Source organism: Polyodon spathula, chromosome 2 (assembly GCF_017654505.1).
Source record: "Polyodon spathula isolate WHYD16114869_AA chromosome 2, ASM1765450v1, whole genome shotgun sequence".
NCBI classification, from domain to species: Eukaryota; Metazoa; Chordata; class Actinopteri; order Acipenseriformes; family Polyodontidae; genus Polyodon; species Polyodon spathula.
This window is the reverse complement of record NC_054535.1, coordinates 63,991,463-64,010,850: the sequence shown is the minus strand read 5'-3', so window position 1 is coordinate 64,010,850 and position 19,388 is coordinate 63,991,463. Positions and strand designations below refer to the sequence as shown.

General features: G+C 40.5%; 1 protein-coding gene across 1 annotated transcript in view; it reads right to left on the bottom strand.

Moving 5' to 3' along the window:
* Positions 1–6,530: 6,530 nt before the first annotated feature.
* Positions 6,531–19,388, bottom strand: part of LOC121299090 (MAM domain-containing protein 2-like) — a 56,367-nt gene continuing 43,509 nt past the window's right edge. The window contains exon 14 of the mRNA XM_041226616.1: positions 6,531–7,212. Coding sequence (XP_041082550.1) covers positions 7,148–7,212 — 65 coding nt within the window. The 3' untranslated portion in view covers positions 6,531–7,147. The remainder of the gene's footprint in view (positions 7,213–19,388) is intronic.

The window sequence follows — 19,388 nt, the reverse complement described above, 5'->3', positions numbered from 1 at the left end:
AGGCACTCCATCTGATTCATCAGTCACTACAGTCACAGTTGGCCTGAAGGTTCCTGTTACAGTGCCCTGATGCAAGGTCTGAGGCTTGGAAGTCAGATTCATAACCCTCACTAGTACACATCCATGTTGGATTTTCCCCATGGTCGATGCAACCAAGACACGTACAATATCAGTTCCTAGTAACACCTGTTGTCCAGCATCTTCAGCCACAAGGAATTCATAAGCAAGCTGCAGATTATCAATGTTAATGGCATCCTTCTTTTCACCACTGGTAACTTTGATTGTCCCACTGAATGACATTAAGGAGTATTCATTATCTTTCCACAGATGGGGGTGGACAACGGACACTTGAGCACCTGAATCGACTAAGAACTTACAGGGTATGTGTGGCAAAGTGGCTGGTGAAGGGGAACAGGTGTAGCAGTGATGCGGTGCAGGAGTGAAAGGCAGACAATAGTAACCTTTTAGAAAGTGCATTTTGTTTGAATTCCAGGTCTGGTGACTGTTTAAATAATAAATCCCTGGCAATACATAACCATGTGTAAAGCACGGGGATAACAAAACAGGGCACAGTCCTGAACAGGAAAACAAACACACGGTCACCAGTCCTGGGTGAGTGCAGACGTGCTTGTGGTGAGTGAAGACACGGGTATTTCGTGACGGTTTTGTGCAGTGGTGATCCGGATCGTGCTGACCCTCAGCGACAGCTATGGATTTGTGAGTTAACTGTCTGGTGGTGCAAAACACAGACAATTACGAGACAGACAATTACTAAACAAACACAAAACACAATACACAACACATCGTCTTTTTCTCTTAATGAGTGCTCCTCTCTCAGTCCTTCTCTTTCCTGAGCTTTTACACAAACGAAAGAAAAGATCAGCGTTACCCTGGCCCCTATATGTAATCCCACATGACATTTTGGTAAATGGTTGCAGCTGCCTTATTGCTTGCAGCTGCCCCTCGTTTACCTTTCAGGTCAATATGGTCTTACAACAGAGTCTCACTTCTTTCCAGGCTGACCGACTTCCCGGTCCCGGAAACGAACTGTCAGGCCAGCCCTTCCAGATACTTCTCCTCCCGTTCTTTAGCGCCCTCACAGGTCGGGAGGGAGATTTATCACCAGAACTCATTATCTTTCTGTCACAGTATGTCTATTACCACTCAGATAATACCCCAGCCCTACACTGTCAACAAGTATAACCTCTTCAGTCTGGGCCTTACAATTGCTGGCAGGCTCCTGGCCCTTGGTGCCTGCCAGTATTAGTTTCCCTGCTTCTTTTGGTGTTTACGTTGAGGACACTCCCTTTTAAGGTGTACATAGCTACTACATAACCAGCAAGCCTGGAGCTCAGTTTCTTGTCCAGAAGACTGATTTTGAACAGGTCCCGTTTGGTTTGAACTGTTTCCATGCCATCTGTTGGCTTTGAACTTAGACCTCTGCTCTGCTGATGCTCTAGGCCTAGGAAATAAACTGTTCTGGGTAATTACCTTCTCTAGATCCTTCGATTTAGCAGTCCTGAGTTGGACCCCCCCCCCCCTCCCCTCGATATTGGTGATGAACTGGTCCCTAGCCAGGGTGTCCTGTGTCTGAGAGTCTGCATTGGGAAAAGGTTTTAAAACAAGGCATCGAAGCGAATAACCATACTCTCTAACACTTTCACTGTTGTTTTTCTTTCTATTAAAGAAAGTATTTCTGTTCCAGTCAGCACATACGAGTGGCTCCAGCCCTTGTTTCATGGTATCCCTGAGTAATTCAAAATCTTCTTTAACATCAGCTGTTAATCCCCTATACATTTCACGGGCCTTCTCTCTCAGTAGTAATGACAGCAATTTAAATTTTGTCCCACCCATTAATCCCAGCAGCCATTTCAAAATGTTCTATCCAGTCTCCCCATTCCTGATCAACATTAGTGAATGCATTAGGGATGATGATGGAACGTGAGAGGCCTCAACCTCCCCTACGCTCTCGAATAGGAGAGTTATCACCTTCAACTTCCATAGCTGCAAACAGTGGCAAGAACCTGTACAATGCTTAAACGTATTCATTGCAATAACACATACTTTATTTATTTATTTATTTATTTATTATTTAACAATTTATGGAAATATATCACTCAAAGGACAAAATGGTTATTCTAGCCTTTGGAAAAGAAGGTACAACAAAATAAGTTATTTACGCCCAGTTCACTGTTTACAAATCAAAAGCGCTTCTCTGGCCACAACTTCGCATTTTCTTGATGAAAACTAATCCACATCTGAGCGGTTACTAGACTTCTGCTTTTGACTAGGTCTGAAGACACTTGATTTTTATTCCTGTGTGATTCTGTGAATGTCAATACATTTTTTATTCAATTGAATAAACCCCCTAATATAATTTCTAACAATTTCTATGAACATTTTTGTAAGCAACAACACGCGCTTCACATGTAACACTAGCTGTAGGCATTGATAACATTTACATTAATTATAAATCACAAAAAAGATAGATGCCTACAAACTAAAACATGTTTACTGCAGTATATTAAAAACAAAATTGCAATTAAAAAAAATTGCACAGTAAACTTTTATAAAGCACTGTGAGGTGTGTCAGTAAAATAATGGAATTTCCAGACAGAAAATACATTAAACAAAAAATGATTTAAAAAAAAAAAAAAAAATTAAATTACTGGCATAAGGGGGGGAGGGCGGATTTAAAAAAAAAGCAATATTCTTCCTTGTACGACTCCATACACCTTCGACCTTCTCATTCCTCTAGGGATCGGCCACCGTTCATAAAAAAGAAAAACAAAAGTTAACGGAATACAAAACCGCTATGGCACAGACACTTCTTTCTTACTACTACTCCCTCTAGCCTCATAGCCACGTCTGTATTTCAAAGACTCCCTGGAACACAGTAGCACGTACCCTGTTGTATGCAAAGCCCCGCCCCTGTAGTCAGTGAAACACCAATCCTGACAAATGTTGCTATAATTTACTTGATTTGAGTGACCGGGATCTACATACTCACACATCCGCTTCTCACCAAGGTGACACCACTCTTGGTAATGGAAGTTCTGAGTTGGCTTGGTGCCTTCCACTGCCAGGAGGCTGAATTACAGATCGTACCCCTTTGCCTCATCACAAGCACAGGGCTTAGCTACTTTCACATACCCTGATTGGCAGTATTCTTCGACCACCTCATATTACCTTAAGTAAGATCCAGGATTAGTGGTAATGCGGATTGTAAAACCAACTGTAAGCATCCAAAGAGTAATACTGCATACCACATACCAGGGTGAAAATGATGATATACAAATTGCTCCCTGTCTTCTTTTTTATGCTCCTTCATTACCAGGTATGTTAAGAAAAAATGTTAGAGGGAAGAGAATAGTAAGAAAGAACCATTATAAACGCAGGAGTATTATTAAACTTGTCGAAGCTTTGACCTCATCACAAGGGCAAAGCAACCCAAAATTAATCAATGGTATATTGTTTACAAATCCACAATAAACCAAAGAGTAAACAATAAAAAGGAAAAAAAATACCTTATTTTCGCCTAGCATTTTTTATACATTCATCAAAAAAAGTTAGTTTTTTGTTTACAAGACCTTTAACTATTTCAACATGCTATAAGTGTTCACTTAGAATGTACAGTGCCTATAGAAAGTCTACAAACTTATACTTCAAATGGGATTCAAGGTGGACTTTCTTGAGAAATGGCTTCATTCTTGCCACCCTACCGTACAGGCCAGATTTATGGAGTGCTTGGGATATTGTTGTCACATGCACACTTTGTCCAGTCTTGGCCATAAAATCCTGTAGCTCCTGCAAAGTTGTTATTGGCCTCTTGGTATCCTCTCTGATCAGCCTCCTTCTTGCTCAGTGATCCAGTTTGGAGGGACGGCCTGATCTAGGCAGGGTTTTGGTGGTACCATACACCTTCCACTTCTTAACAATCATCTTGACTGTGCTCCAAGGGATATTTAAGGCCTTTGATATTTTTTTATACCCATCCCCTGATCTGTGCCTTTCAACAACTTTGTCCCGGAGTTCTTTTGAAAGTGCCTTGGTGCTCGTGGTTGAGTCTTTGCACTACCCAGCAGAGGAATCTACAGGAACTGGTGAATTTATCCTGAAATCATGTGAATCACTGCAATTTAATACAGGTGGAGGCCACTTAATTTGGTGTGTGATTTTGAAGGCGATTGGTTACACCTGAGATAATTTAGGATTGCTATTACAAGGGGGGATGGACACTTATCCAACCAAACAATTTCAGCTTTTATTTTTATTTTATTTATTTTTAATTTTCTACAAATTTCTAGAATATTTTTTCCACTTGGAAGTTGTTGGGTAGGATGTGTAGGCAAATGAATAAAATAATGCATATTAATTCCAGCCTATAAGGCAATAAAAGGTGAACATTTTGAAAGGGGATGTAGATTTTTTTTTTTTATATTTTTCTTAAACTAATGCATATGCATATACATTCCAGCACTGTCAAGACTATGATGCAGTTTTTTTCAGATTTGCTTAATGGTCCTTCATATGTAGTCAAGATGCATACATGTCTTAATCCTAGAAAATTTATTTCTTGGGCTTCCTTAAATGGGATACAGAACATAAGCTCAATTTTATCAAAATTTTGACTCAAGTTGTTTCCTTTCACAAATTGCTAACAAGCTTTGATAAAGTGGGGAGGGAGGGGTCATAATGGTGCCAGTTTTATAATAAACTTACACTCCACCAAAGACATGACACACAAAGTAACTTGGAGGCAGCTTTTGTTCTAGCAGCTCTTAAAGCCACTCAATACATTGTATACAATACAATCCAACCTTGCTTAAAGATCAAACAACCAAATCAACAGCTTTGATTTTACAAAAAAAAAAATAGAAATCTTGAAAATGTCATATACTGTTAAGCTAATTGCATCAAGAAAGGCCTTTTTGAATCATGGTCTTTGAAGTTCAGTTTGAAAATGTAACTGCAGAATTATTAAATATCTTAACAAATTAGTACAAGATACACAAACCTCTTTAACCTTTCAGATTACATTTACAGTAGTACACTGTGCACATTTAAAACAAAAACAGATGTTTCCTTAACCATTTTGTACTCAAATTCAGTGTCCTTCATTTTCAGTTATGGGCCTCTGATATACAAAAAGAGAGAAAAACAGAGTAGGAAGTCTATTTAGTTTTATTAAACTGAATCACATTTGCAATAAATGTAAACTACAGCATTCTCTGAAATTCATAAACAGTATCACATGCAGTTACTGTGTTTAAGTGCTGCAAAACAAACTATATAAAGTCCTGAGTCAGCATCCTACTGAGAACTAAATAATGACAAGGATGCTGTGGATTTGCTTTAACATTATACCCCAACAAGTGGAAAATATTATGGAAACCATTACTGTAAAAACAAGTGATAAATCTTAATTACACAAAGTTAGCATTCTACTAAATCTAATAATATATGGTAGGTGCCCCTCCTCAAAATTGCAACACTCTTTCAAATAAAGTCATTATAATTTTATAAGGGTAAACACAATTTCACGTTGTTGCCATATATTGCTGTGCTGCCTTTGTTGAAAAAGCAAAATAAATAAATCTATAATATTGCTCAAAGTGAGTGGGAAGCAAGTGACAAAACTATTGGCAAACTGGGGGAACACCATGAAAGGCAAACTAAACATTGGAGTACATATACATTGGAGTCCAGCTCCAGCTTAATTGTCAGAACTCCAGAAACCGCAAGCATACCCTACAGCATGGTATAACCTAGTACTAGGGACTGATCAAACAGCATGCAGCTGTGGCATTAGAGAACTTATAGGAAGTGGGGTTTTTCCTAACTTGTTTGTTTCGAGGCTATGATTGAAAAAATAAAAAATAAATAAACAAAAGCAGGCAGTGAAATAGTACGTGAAATGTCAATTAATGTCAATCCATTTTTTCCCTTACACCCTGTAACAAAGTGCCCGCCCCTGTGTATATTGTCTGTTATGTGTTGCGTGTGGTGTGTTTGAATGTTGGTGTATAGACATTGGTACACGGGATATAGACGGGTCTGTGTGACAGGAGTGTTTGAAAATGTGTGTGTGTGTTTGGGCACGAGGATTGCGCGGCACTTCACGTGCAAGTGGGGTGTAGTGGTATGTGAGCACGGGGAATTGCACTTTATTGGTTCACGTGCTGGGATTCAAGTGAATAATTAATTAGTAATTGAATCCCAGCACAATAGTATATATAGATGCACGTTGTCACATACTGGGGTTGGGTGTTCGGTGAGCGGAGAACGGGATTGGAGACGGAGGAAATAAGTATAGTAGTAATAATAATAATAATAATAATAAGAGAAAGTAATTGCTCACCGTGTTTGTCAGTGTCTGTCCGTGCACCGTTTTGTTAAGTTTAGTCTGTTTTTGTTTGTCTATTTATTTTGGCATAGAGTGCCGTGTCCTGTGTTTTCGTGTTTGTTTAAACCTTTTATTTTGTAATAAACCGGCGCCAACAGGCGTCTTCATCATTTCATTTCACATCATCGTTTTTGTGTATTTCATTCCTTTTCCTGGTTCTGACGCCGCCCACTTGGCCGTCTTTGTGACACACCCCCACTCTGTTATCTAAATAATTGTTCTTTTACCTATTAAACATAGAGAACACATAGCTCAGGTTACAACAACACCTGTAGCTGCAATCTGTTACTTCTCCTGGTTACCAGTGATGTTTCTGATATTGATTATATATAAGGTTTGAATAACATAAGCAGTCATAATAAAAGTTAAAATAATTACTGATTGTCAGTGCATGTGCTCATCCTATTAGAGTTGTATTGATGATCCAATTAGTTTTTCTTGTCTTTGTATGGGACCTATGTGCTGTTGCCAGTAAGGAGTTATATAACAGTAGACGACAAGTCCATATTTCCTACTGCTGACATACTGCAATAGTTGGAGCCAGGTTAGTACTCTATTTACTATGTTGTGTATGCATGTTCTTTGGAAACACAATATTAGGAATGAGTTTTCAACATTAGTCAATGAAAATATGTGTTCAGCTTTTAGTACAGATGGTAACAAATTGTGCCTTTTCAATATTTTTTATGTACGTTCCCATTGTTTTTCTCTGGTCCCTGACACACCAAGGCTATGTTGTTTTCAGTAATCAATATCGTTGTCATTTTCAGTGAATCCAGAGTAAAGAATTGATGTTTCTCCCAATTCTGTGAAAAGAAAACACAATAAATGATTAATAAACATATGCTCTAGTTGTCCCTGCATACACAAAAATGTGCAATATGCAGCAACAAAACATATAACAATCTTTAACAATCTTTTTTTTTTTTTTTTATTTGGAATCACCAATTATTTCACCCTCGATTCTTCTCCCATTTTTTTTTTTAATGCCCAATTATTCAAGCTGGCTTACTGCTGCAACACCCGCACTAACTCGGAAGACACGAGGACAAGCACTCGAATCCTCTGAAATGAATGCCGTCAGCAGTCCGCCTTTTTTTTGCACTGCAAGACATTACAGAATGACAGCATCGGAGGACCACACAGTTCCGAACTGCACACAGGCAGGCCTACAGGTGCCCGGCAAGCCACAGGGGTCGCTGGTGCGTGGTGAGCCAAGGACTCCCTAGTCGACCTAAACCCTCCCTGCCCGAGCAGTGCTTGGCTAACTGTGCGCTGCCCCCTGGATTCAAACTGCCAATCTCCAAGCTATAGGGCGCATCCTGCACTCTGGGTGGAGTGCCCTTACTGGATGCGTCACTCGAGAGTCCCCCCCCCTGCTTTAATAACAATCTTATAATTATTCCAATCAACACTGTTTAACTTTTTTCAGCTGATTAATTTCCATCTAGCTTTATTCAATATTACGTCTCTATCAAATAAGCTTCCTTTATTAAGTATTTTATTGTAGATCACAACCTTTATTTTTATATCTTAACTAAATTCTGGCTCAGTGTTGATAATATTTCTCTGATTGAGACTCTCTTTTCAGAAAGCACACCCTGTTGGTTTCCCTGAAATGTTTCAGTCGGGGTTTAAATGTGCTCAGAGTACAGGACTGCCCTTATCAGATGGGTTAATGACTTACTGATGAGTGCGGACTCTAAAATGCAACATTACCTTGAAGTCATGAGTAATCTTGATAAATACTTGTGACAGAGTGGCTGAGTGGGAACAGGTGCAGGAGTGATGCAGTGCAGTAATTAAACAGACAAAGTATTGTAATCCAGTTTGGAATAGTGACATTTATTTTTATAAATTTTCTGGTGACCTAAACAATAATCCCCCGGCAATACACAACAATGTGTACTGCACGGGGTAAACAATAATGGGATTTCAGTCCTAACTAATAAGCACAATATCTGACCCACAGTAATACATACACAGTCACCAGTCCTGGGTGCGTGCAGTAGTGTTCGTGTTGGGTGATACAGGTTAGTGCCATTCCAGTTTAGTGCTGGCCCTTGGCGACAGCTCCGGAACTGTATTAGCTGTCTGGTAATGTGCAAGACAAGACAAGACAATTACAAGACAAAACAAACAAAACACTCATGGTACTTTTTTATTTTAGGAATGGGGACTCTCACAGTCCTTCTCAGTTTATTTAGAAAAACCAATGTGAAGGAACAGATTACAATTCTCCGTCCCCTTTTATGCTGACAAACATGACCCCTTGGCAACTGAGTGCAACCGCCTCTCCAATCTGCAGCTGCCATGTCGTTTCCCTTCTGGGTTAATGTGTTGTTGCAGTGGAGTCTCACCCCCTTCTTGGCTGGCCGACTTCCCTTGAACTCTGGGTAAGGACTGTCAGGCCAACCAGTCCAAGGAACTCTGTTCTTGCTGCTTAGCACCCTTACAGGTCAGGAGGGTGATTTACAATCAAGAATCATTGTATTTCTTTCTCACACCCCACCGCTCAGAGTGGAGCCGAAGGAACACTCCCCCTGGAAAAATCTGCATCTTGAAGATCTTTCCTCACATGGTGTATCATGTGGTACATGAAGGGTTGCAACACCAGATACCATTGAGTTATCTGGGCATTGCTATCCTTCATTGTGCTTAACCACTTGAGTGGCGTGGTCTGTGACAAGATCAAATTAATGTTCCAGCAGGTAATATCGTAAAGAGTGAGTAGCCCATTTATTGGCCAAATACTCCTTTTCAACTACAAAGTAGTTACGCTCCCGAGGTAGCATCTTTTTGCTGAGATACAGTATCGGGTGTTCTACTCCATCTACCTCTTGGGACAAGACTACACCCAAACAACGCATCAGTGTGAAGGATGAATCTCTGTGAAATCAGGTGTGATAATGGTGGGAGCCTGGCAAAGTTTACGCTTGATAGTATGAAAAGCCCTGGACAGTAAGCTGACCACTTACTTAATTTTGGAACACTCTTTTTGGTGAGGTCTTGTAGGAGGAAATGGCGTTGTGTTAACGTCAGACCAGAAGAAGGATGAACAACAACAAAAGTGTACGCAGTTTACAGGCGCGGCGTGCGCCGTTTATTAAATAACAAAAATAAATAAAATATTTAAACAAAATATAAACACTTGCTTACAGAGCAAAAAAATAAATAATCAAACAAAAACAATCACAAACACAATAATCACAGTTAAGGTCTGGTTGGGCAGTAGCCTTTATAGGTTCTTTAAACGTTTTTAAATTAATCTCTCCTCTCGCTCTCGTTCAGCCTCTGAACACCCCACCCAGAGTGCAGAGAGCTGCAGGTATTTATACAGGTGACCATCTCCCGATTAGCAACAAATGAATCACTTAATTAATTCGGGAGATGGCCACCTTCTGCACGAGTTTTTAATGTGGATGGGCTTCCTATCCACACTGCAAAACAATACAAAAACAATAACAAAACAAAACACACGGCTATCCCATCATATTTACAAATATAAAACAATAAACAAAACACACAGCGGTAACCCTAGCCAAATTTTCTCGCCAAGTGGAGCTGTAAATCACCACATCATCAAGATACGCTGCTGTATATTGGTGTAAAATCTGGTCTATCAGTCTCTGAAAGGCAGCGGGCACACCTTGTAGCCCAAACGGCGAGGTATTAAAGTGAAACAGCCCTTCTGGTGTTGAAAATGCAGTTGTCTCTCTAGAACTGCAGGTTAAGGAGATCTGCCAGTATCTCTTTGTCAGGTTCAAAGTAAAGATACACTTTGCCTTTCCCAGTCTATCTAGAAGTTAGTTGACCTGAGGCATAGGGTACGCATCGAACTTGGCAAAAATATTTACCTTCTGGAAGTCCACACAGAAGCGATTGGTGCTGTCTTTCTTGGCCACTATGTCAATCGGACTGCACCACTCGCCCCTCAAAGACTCAATCACCCCAAGTTCGAGTGTGTCCCATACCTCTTTGCGAACGCCACTCTGACAACTTTCCGGAAACTGCTAAGGTTTCCCTCGTACTTTGACTCCTGAGGGAGAGACAATGTCATATTCAACCAAGTTAGTCCTGCCGGGCATGTCAGAAAAACATAGCTGAAATCCTCAATAAGCTTACGCTGTACCTGTTGCTAATCTAGAACCAATTTTTCTCCCATCTAAATTATTATAGTGCTAGGAGTCTCTGGACAGGGGCCTAAATCATTCCCTATATTGCTTAGGGCTATAAATAAGACCTCCCTTACCTGACAGGGCTTTAATAAATTTACATGATAAATTTCACATTCATTATGCCGATCGGGCTGTCTAACTTCATAATTCACCTTTTCTTTAGCCTGAATCACTTCATATGGCCCCTGCCATTTAGCACATAATTTCAATTCTGAGGAGGGAAGCAGCAGCATTACTTTGTCTCATGGTCAAAAGGTTCGAATTAGTGCATTTTAATTGTAATGCTGCTATTGCCGGTGCTGAGCCGATTTGAGGTTGTCCTGGGCCAAACGACTGACCAAATCCAAGCAATCTCTTAGTAGGAGCACAAGCTTCACTACATTTTTGGATGAGCCTTTGTGCTCCTCCCACCCCTCTCTCAAGAGATTGAGTGCCACGAGGCTGTCAGCCGTACAAGAGCACAAAGGGGGAGAACCCTGTCGAGCTCTGCAGCACCTCTCTCACTGCAAAAAGGAGGTAGGGAAGAAGCAATGCCTAATGTCTTTGCTCCTGATTTACAAATCATCTCAGTATCGACGTCAAAGTCTGATTAAAGAGTTCCACCAAACCTTCTGTTTGTGGATGATAAACAGACATCCTGATGGGACGTATTTTGTATACTTGCTGTAACGTGTTGGACAAGAAGTTGGTTACATGATAAGTCAAAATCTCCTTGAGGATCCCCACTCCAGCCATAAGCTGCACTCTGTGGTTATTGCAGCGGTACTAGTGGACCTCAGTCTGGGCATGTGGCTACATATTTTAACACATCAGTATGAAGACCTACCCAATAGAATCAAGCCAATATCAGTTCCCTTGTCTTGTCTTTTGCGAGTTGCTTCCTCCAAAAAGGATATCATGCACCAGCCTCATGACCTCGGTCCAACAAGATGGGGGAACCAATAATTGTGTTATAGACTGTCCTGTGCCTGCGGCTAGATTTACCCTATATAGTAATTGCCCCTTGATACTGAAGTGTGGAAATACTAGTGCACCAGCCCCATCAACATCCTTGCCTTCAATAGGTCAGACCTGCCCCCAAGTGTGCACTAGTGATGAGTCATTATGTTGGCCCCACACTATGTCCGTGCTTGAGTACCACATGTCTGGTATATTGAGAGGGGCCGACGTAGCATCTGCCCTGGATGACCCAGTAACTTCGCCCTCTCGGTCACATTGTGTTCCAACTCCCTTTGACTGGTGTTTGTTACCATCTGAGTGCTCTCCTACCAGACCCCAGTCTCAGTGATGCTCCCTCCCATTTTGTGGTCCTTCTCTCTTTATTTGTTTTTCTAGGATGGAAAATAGGAGAAAACATTTCAGCTTGAAAAGAAAACACATCACCAATCCATTTCCTTTTCTTTTTTTCTTCCACGTTTACGTGTGCGGCTAAGACTGCCATTATTTGCAGGAGTTGGCAATCTAACCTCGTGGCAGTCATGACACACTGCCCAAGAGAGCTGTTCTAATTAAGGTTTGCTCACATCCTGTGTCCACTAACGTGTGGGTTTTCACATTTCCTAAAACCACATCAATCATACAAGGCCCTCCCGGCCATTTTCTAAGCACTTACCTATCTCAGGTGCCCAATTACACATGGCCACATCTCACTCCAGGGCAGCGGGGCATGACCTGGCCAGATGTCCCTGTTGGTTGCACCTAAATCAAGTTGGGGGGGGTACAGGGGCATTGGTTAGATATATGTCTTGTTGCTGGTATGGCAACGGGACAGGGGCAGAACCTCTACCCCAGCTCGGGGCCAACCTTGGTCTCCATGAAGGGGAAGCAAGGGAGCCCATTGGGGTCAGTGGTTGAAGATCCTGAGGCTGATGGTGGTGTTGGTGGTAGAGGAGAGAGAAGAGGGGGAGACTAAGGAGTCATCAATCCTCGGCCAGATTCACGGCATCTTCCAGGGTGTCAGGGTTGTGGCAAGGTATCCAGGCTTGGGTATCGTCACCAACCACATGTCAGAATTGCTCCATAGCCACTGTCTCCCCCATTTGCAAGTTGGTTTTCTTTTTGGTGGTCAGCCAGTGTACCATGTGTTCACACAACCGCTCCACAACCAGCCAGGGGCACGTCTCAAGGGATCTTCAGTACTCCCTGAACCGTACCCGGTGAGTCCCTGCTGTAATGTTGAGGCGACAGAGGAATGCCAGCTTGACCAGGTCATAACTGGTGGTGTTGAGGTTGCTTATAGAATAGCAGACTGCCTGAGCCTGTCCGATCAGACTTGGACCTAGCTGGTTTACCCAGAACTCCTGCTACCATCACGCTATGATAGCCAGCCGCTCAAATGTGACCAGGTACACCTCTTTGTCATCTTCCTCGGATATCTACATCGCCCAAGCCTTCGGAGCCAACATTGCTGGTATTCCTGTAGGGGCTGGTGCTGTGGAAAGTGCCAGCCCTACCCATTCAATGAGTGCAGTGTAGCACTCCTCCCTCCTCTCCTCTGTCTCCCGTCTGCTGTCCAGCACCTCCAGTAGCTCTGCCAGTGTGTTGCAGTCCATAATCTCGTATTCTGACACCACAAAGTCCACATCACCAGTCCTGGGTGTGTGCAGTAGTGCCCATGGTGGGTGATACAGGTTATTTAGTGACTATTGGTGAAGTGCTGTTCCGGCTTACTGCTGGCCCTTGGAGACAGCTCCAGAACTGTGTTAGCTATCTGGTAATGTGCAAGACAATTACAAGACAAAGCAAACACAACACTTGTGTTACGAGGGGTCTCTCACAGTCCTTCTCAGTGTATTTACAAAGACCAATGCGAAGGAACAGATTACGATTCTCCGTCCCCTTTTATGCTGTCACACATGACCCTTTGGTAAATGAGTGCAACTGCCTCTCCAATCTGTGGCTGCCACATCGTTTCCCTTCCGGGTCAATGCATCATTGCAATGGAGTCTCGCCCGACTTCCCTTGAACCCTGGGAAAGAACTGTCAAGCCAGCCCGTACAAGGAACTTTGTTCTCACTGCTTAGCGCCCTCACAGGTCGGGAGGCTGATTTACAACCAAGAATCATTGTATTTCTGTCACAATACTGTACAATCTTTTATGGTAATGGGGTAGACTTTAAAAAAGAGCCTTCCATTTTAACTGCAATGTTACTTTGAACTCTATACAACCACATGTGTGTTCTACAAGGTTCTTTACTGCTCAGCACATTTTGTGAGGTATCACACTGACTCTGCAACATAATTACATTACTTATATTTTAACATTACATTCTTAAAATTCAGCAAACATGTTAAAACTTCACTATAAAGCCATAAAGATAAATAAAACAAGGAAATGCATTAATGAGTATGTGATGAGTCAAAGGGGTCAAAGGTCTCGTGACCATGACAAAAGTCATCTTTATGAGGGACGGCACCTTGGTGATGGGCGGAAGTACGAGTATGTAAATTCCAGCCACTGGAGTTAAGTGAAGTTAAGGATACCTGTCAGTCTGGGATTGGTGATCCACTGACTACCGGGGCGGGGTTTGAATACTAAAGGAAACGTGCTACTGTGTTCGGGGTTGGTCCTGATGAATAGAGGCGGGGAAAAAAAAAGGCTGGAGGGAAGTACATGCGGGGTGGACTGTGTTACTTACTTTTAATTACGGACGGAGGCCTTACTAACTTTTTGCTCTTTTCTGTTTTTATTCCTTTTGTTTCATTTTGGATTTAGCAGATCACGAAGAGAACTAAGAGGCTTCCGTTCCTTTATTATTTTGATTACTCCAGCACTCCCTCCCTCACATCCTTCTTTATTGTTTTTTTTTTTTTTTTCCCATGTATATTAAATCAAATTTTTATTTTTTTTACACGTGAATTACTGTCTGGAAAATCCATTTTTACTCACACACCTCACAAAGTTATAAAACAGTTTGTTTAATATTATAGGCACCTTTTTTAGCTTTTGGACTGAAGTGTTTATGCTTCAACATGTGTAGCTTTGAACTTTTCTTATTCTTACTGTGATTGATGCAAAGACAAAAGGGCTAGCTAGAGACTGATTAATGTTTGTTGGGTTGTTTTTTTCTTGTGTACAGTTTCCTAGTAATTGAAAACTGTATTCTGGGTGATGTAGTTGTTAGTGATGTTTTAGGGGAGGCAGACAAGCTGTACAGCAAAATTGCTTTGTGTATTTTTACGTATTAAATTTAAATTTGGTGCATATTTGCAGCTTATCTGGACCACTGTAAGCTACCATCATTCGCAAACACAGTATATATTTTCCCTATTATGCTGATGATACACTTTATATTTCTGTGAAATCTTGTGACACCACTGCTATTTCAGCCTTCGCTAATATCAAAAGTTGGATGTCTTGCTATTGAACTCAGATAAGATAAGTTTTGCTGTTAGGTTCTCAGCAACAACAGGAGCTTGCAAAAATAGATTTGGGCAACCTGACCTCTAATATAAAATCTGATGTGAGAAATGTAGGGGTTTGTGACGGAAAGATGAGTTCTGGTGATGAATTTTTCTCTCGACCGGTGAGGGCGCTAAAGAACAGAAGGAGAAGTATCTGGAAGGGCTGGCCTGACAGTTTGTTTCCGGGTCAGGGAAGTGGGTCAGCCTGGAGGGAAGCGCGACTCTGTTGTAAGACCGTATTGATTTGAAAGGTAAACGAGAGGCAGCTGCAAGTAATAAGGCAGCTGCAACCGTTTATCTCGATATCATGCGGGATTACATATAGGGGCCAGGGTAACGCTGATCTTCTCCTTCGTTTGGGTTAAACGATTGGAGAGAGAGAAGGACTGAGAGAGGAGCTCTCAGAGTGGATTGTGTTCGTGTTTTGTATTGTTGTGTCTGTCCGTGTAACTGTCTGTTTTTGTATTCAGCACTAGACAGTTAACGCACATCTCCGGAGCTGTCGAAAGGAGAGCACTATCCGGAGCACCACTGCACTGAGCACCTGTACGTTTTCGATCACCCAGGACTGGTGACCGTACCGTTGTTTATGTTCAGGACTGTGCCCTTGTTTTCATTATCCCCGTGCTTTACACATTGTTGTGTATTGCCGGGGATTTATTATTTTTGACGGTCGCCAGACCTGGAAAAGAGCAATAAAGCACTTATTCACTGAATCACTGTTGTCTGTTCATCACTCCTGCACCGCATCACCGCGACATCTGTTCCCCTTACCAACCACTTTGCCACAGGGTTATATTTGATTCTACTAAACATTGCAAAAACGTGATTGTGACAAGATTGATCAAGGTTGAACTGACCTTAGGTCGAGTCGGGTTGCGGTGGCCATCTTCATAAGGGAAGATACATGGGGGCTCCAGATTCCAATACATCAACCACAATGTTAAGCAATTTATTAATGACCGAGTGAGGATCGGGTGGGGTTGGAAGTATAAAGGGAACTGCAATAATTGTGGAGGGGGCTTCTTGTTGGGTCAAACTTAAAATCTGAGATGGGACAGACGAGAGCGGGACTAGATAGAGGAATGGGATAGGAATCCTAACCTGTAGCCTTTTTTCCTGTGACCGGGAACCATAAAGGACAGCCCGTGTAACCAGGGCTGAGGGAACAAAAATACATGCCATAGTGGAATCGTCTGGATTGGAAAAACTCAGACGCAGCCGGCTCATAACAGACCGACTGTCTGTTATTGTTGTGTATTCTCATACCGCTCTCTTTTGTTTCGTTTGTTGTGACACAGCATTGTAAATACTGAAAATATATGCACAGTTTGAACCTTACCCCTGGTTTATTATTTCCTCCCCACTCAGCCTACTCATCACTGTACTGCTTGGTGTGGTCTTTTCTTTCTTTGTCTTACGCTGAGAAGTTAATTCATGCTTTTGTTTCCTTTAGACTTGACTATTGCAATATATTACTTTCTGGGTTTCTGCATCATGTCTTATTTACGTTTGCAACTTGCTCAAAATGCAGCCGCTAGGCTTCTCAATAGAACAAAGAAACAGGCTCATATAACTCCAGTGTTGATATTGCACTGGTATCCAGTACATTTTAGAATTGATTTTAAAACCTTACTATTGACATATAAAGCACTAAATGGCTGGGCACTGGATTACCTAAGAGAAATTCTGTCCCCATGTAAACCTCTTGGTTCAATTGCAGCATTACCAGTGATTTAGTCCACTCTAGAAAATCCTGCATATCTGTACTTAATCCTGACTGCAGCGCACCAAACACATGATCCTAGTAATCGGTTTAACTGATCAGATCAAATTAGCCTGAAAATGGGGACTAACCTACAGCTAAAGCCTAAAGTTTTGCATCATCACCCTAAAGAATTAACACATTTCGCTTCATAAAGTCGAGTGAAGTAATGTTACATTAATAATAACATACCACTTTGTAGTTTTCCATACACTTAACAAAAAACTGACAAACTGAAAAATGTGACATGTGAAACACTATAGTATTGTTATAGGCTTCCGGTAGCCTTCTGCGATATCATGTTGTAGTTTCATTGACTACATATTGAATAAAATATCTAAATTATGTTCATATCGTATTTTTTTTTTTTTTTTTTAATCTCAATCCTAAATTTCTAGCTGTATAAACCATTCTTTACTAATGATATGTGGAACTCAGTGTCAGATAAATATATAAAGGGATGACAGTACAAAAAGAAAGATGCATTTTAATTACATCAAACTTAGTTAAGTAAGTCTTTTTTGTGCACATTTCAAACTGGCAGATCATACTGTACTCACAGTGCTGCCGACACGGCTGCATAGCACTGCTGCATCCTACAGGTGTTTATAATTAAAGCATATTAACTGAAATTGTATTGCGTTAAACTGAAAATAGTATCAAAAAGTACAGGATTAAAAAAGTTTATTTAAAATGTACGGCCAATATAAATATATATTGCACAGTACTCACGGATCTGACTGCCCAGACATGATGGACATAAGAAATGTACAGAATAAAGTTTTCACATGTCCTTGTCATTTTAGAGGAAAAATGCAGCTCTCACTGCAAACAATTTTAAGCAGTAAATGCTCAAGACAAGCAAGCGTACTAATCATTCTTATTATTCACAGTACTAAGTTAAACCACTTGAACATGAATCTGATTTGGTACGCTGCAATCAGGATCTTATTTAGTCTGATTTAGCAGCTGATCTACCTGTGATGATTAACTTCTGGTACGCTGCAATCGGGATTGGAAGGTGTACTAACTTTAGTTCAATCAAGTGGACTAAACCTGCTTAATCCACTAGTTAGACACATCAAGTGAACTAAATTTGGTACGCTGCAATTGACCCTACACACTTGAAGGTCAACTAACGCTGGCCTTTTGTTCCTCCCAAAGGTAAAATTGAAAAAGAGAAAGTGTATTTAGTTATAATAAAACTATTGTACCAATGTCCTGTAGTACAGAACAATTGCAATAAAGACATTTTTATAGTTTAGCCTTTTTAATCTGACTTACAAATCTAATTGTTTTTATCTATCTGATTTACTTATTTTAATGTTGTGTTTTATCTATCATTCTTATTCATTTCCTGTTTTCTTGTATTGTTTTATTTTGAATTTGTTTTATTATTATTATTATTATTATTATTATTATTATTATTATTATTATTATTATTATAGATTGTTATTTTGTAACTTTGACTAGTTTTTGATACGGCATAATTCTTTCTGTTTAAAGCAACATGTAAAGTGCTTTCAGATACTGTGGTGCTATATAAATAAAATACATTGAAATTGAAAATTAATTAAAAAAAAAAGTTGAAATCAAGTGTAATACATTGACCTCCTTATTGACACTTAATACAATACCATAAACCAAAGAAGGTCTTCTAGACAGCTGAGTTGGATTAAGAGTGCCAAATAATTTTATCCATGTTTTCTCTCTACAGTTTACGATATCCAATTGTGTTCCCTCACCGCAGCACCTCCCCACAACAGCTCAGCAGGACTGAAGGTCAGTGTGAGTTCTCCAGTCCCACCACCAAGCCATTCGCCTCTTTACGCTCAAGAGCATGATAAGGCCAGGCCGGCAGGTGTCTGCTTCAGCTCAGTGGGTTCAGTAGGGGACACTGAGCCCTGGTGAACTGACTCAGTCCCTGCCAATTTTGCCTCTCTGGAACTCAGAATTGAATTGAACAAATACCATAGCTTCTTTCAACTTAAAAGTATTGTGTCCTGAATAACAGTATGACATTAGTATACAAAGAGTAATGTCTACCACAACATGTTGGCCACAGAGATTTAATAGCTTGGCTTCCAAGCAGTCAGAGTTCTAATATTCTCACAAAGTGATGTGGTCTTGCTTAATCAGCAACAGCTGGCATTGCTCTGAAGCACGACTCATAAACAGCTGCATTCAAGTATGCTGTTAAAGATATTTTCATGCTGTAAAACAACAGATCATCTTTCTATAGTGGGCAGTTAAATCAGTTAGAAGTTTTTTTTTAGATACATGTAAAAGCTGAATGTGTTGAAAAGGTCAGAATCCTTTTCATTGTGACAGCACAATGGAAAGAATGAAGTCACAGACAAAAGTATTGGCACCCTATACTTAATATAAGATAATTCAAGAAAATACATCAAACACAAGCATCTAGTGAACATTAGCCACTAAATTAGTATGGCAAAGATGAAAATACACAATTTCTAGTAGTTTAAAAAACAATTTTCATGTAAAATAAATAAATAAATAACGTATTTTCAATGTTCATGACAAAAGTATTGGCGCCTTTACATTAAAAGTCTGTAAAATGTTTTAGAACTAATTAAATATATTAATTGACTGAAAACCCATTACACAGTAATTA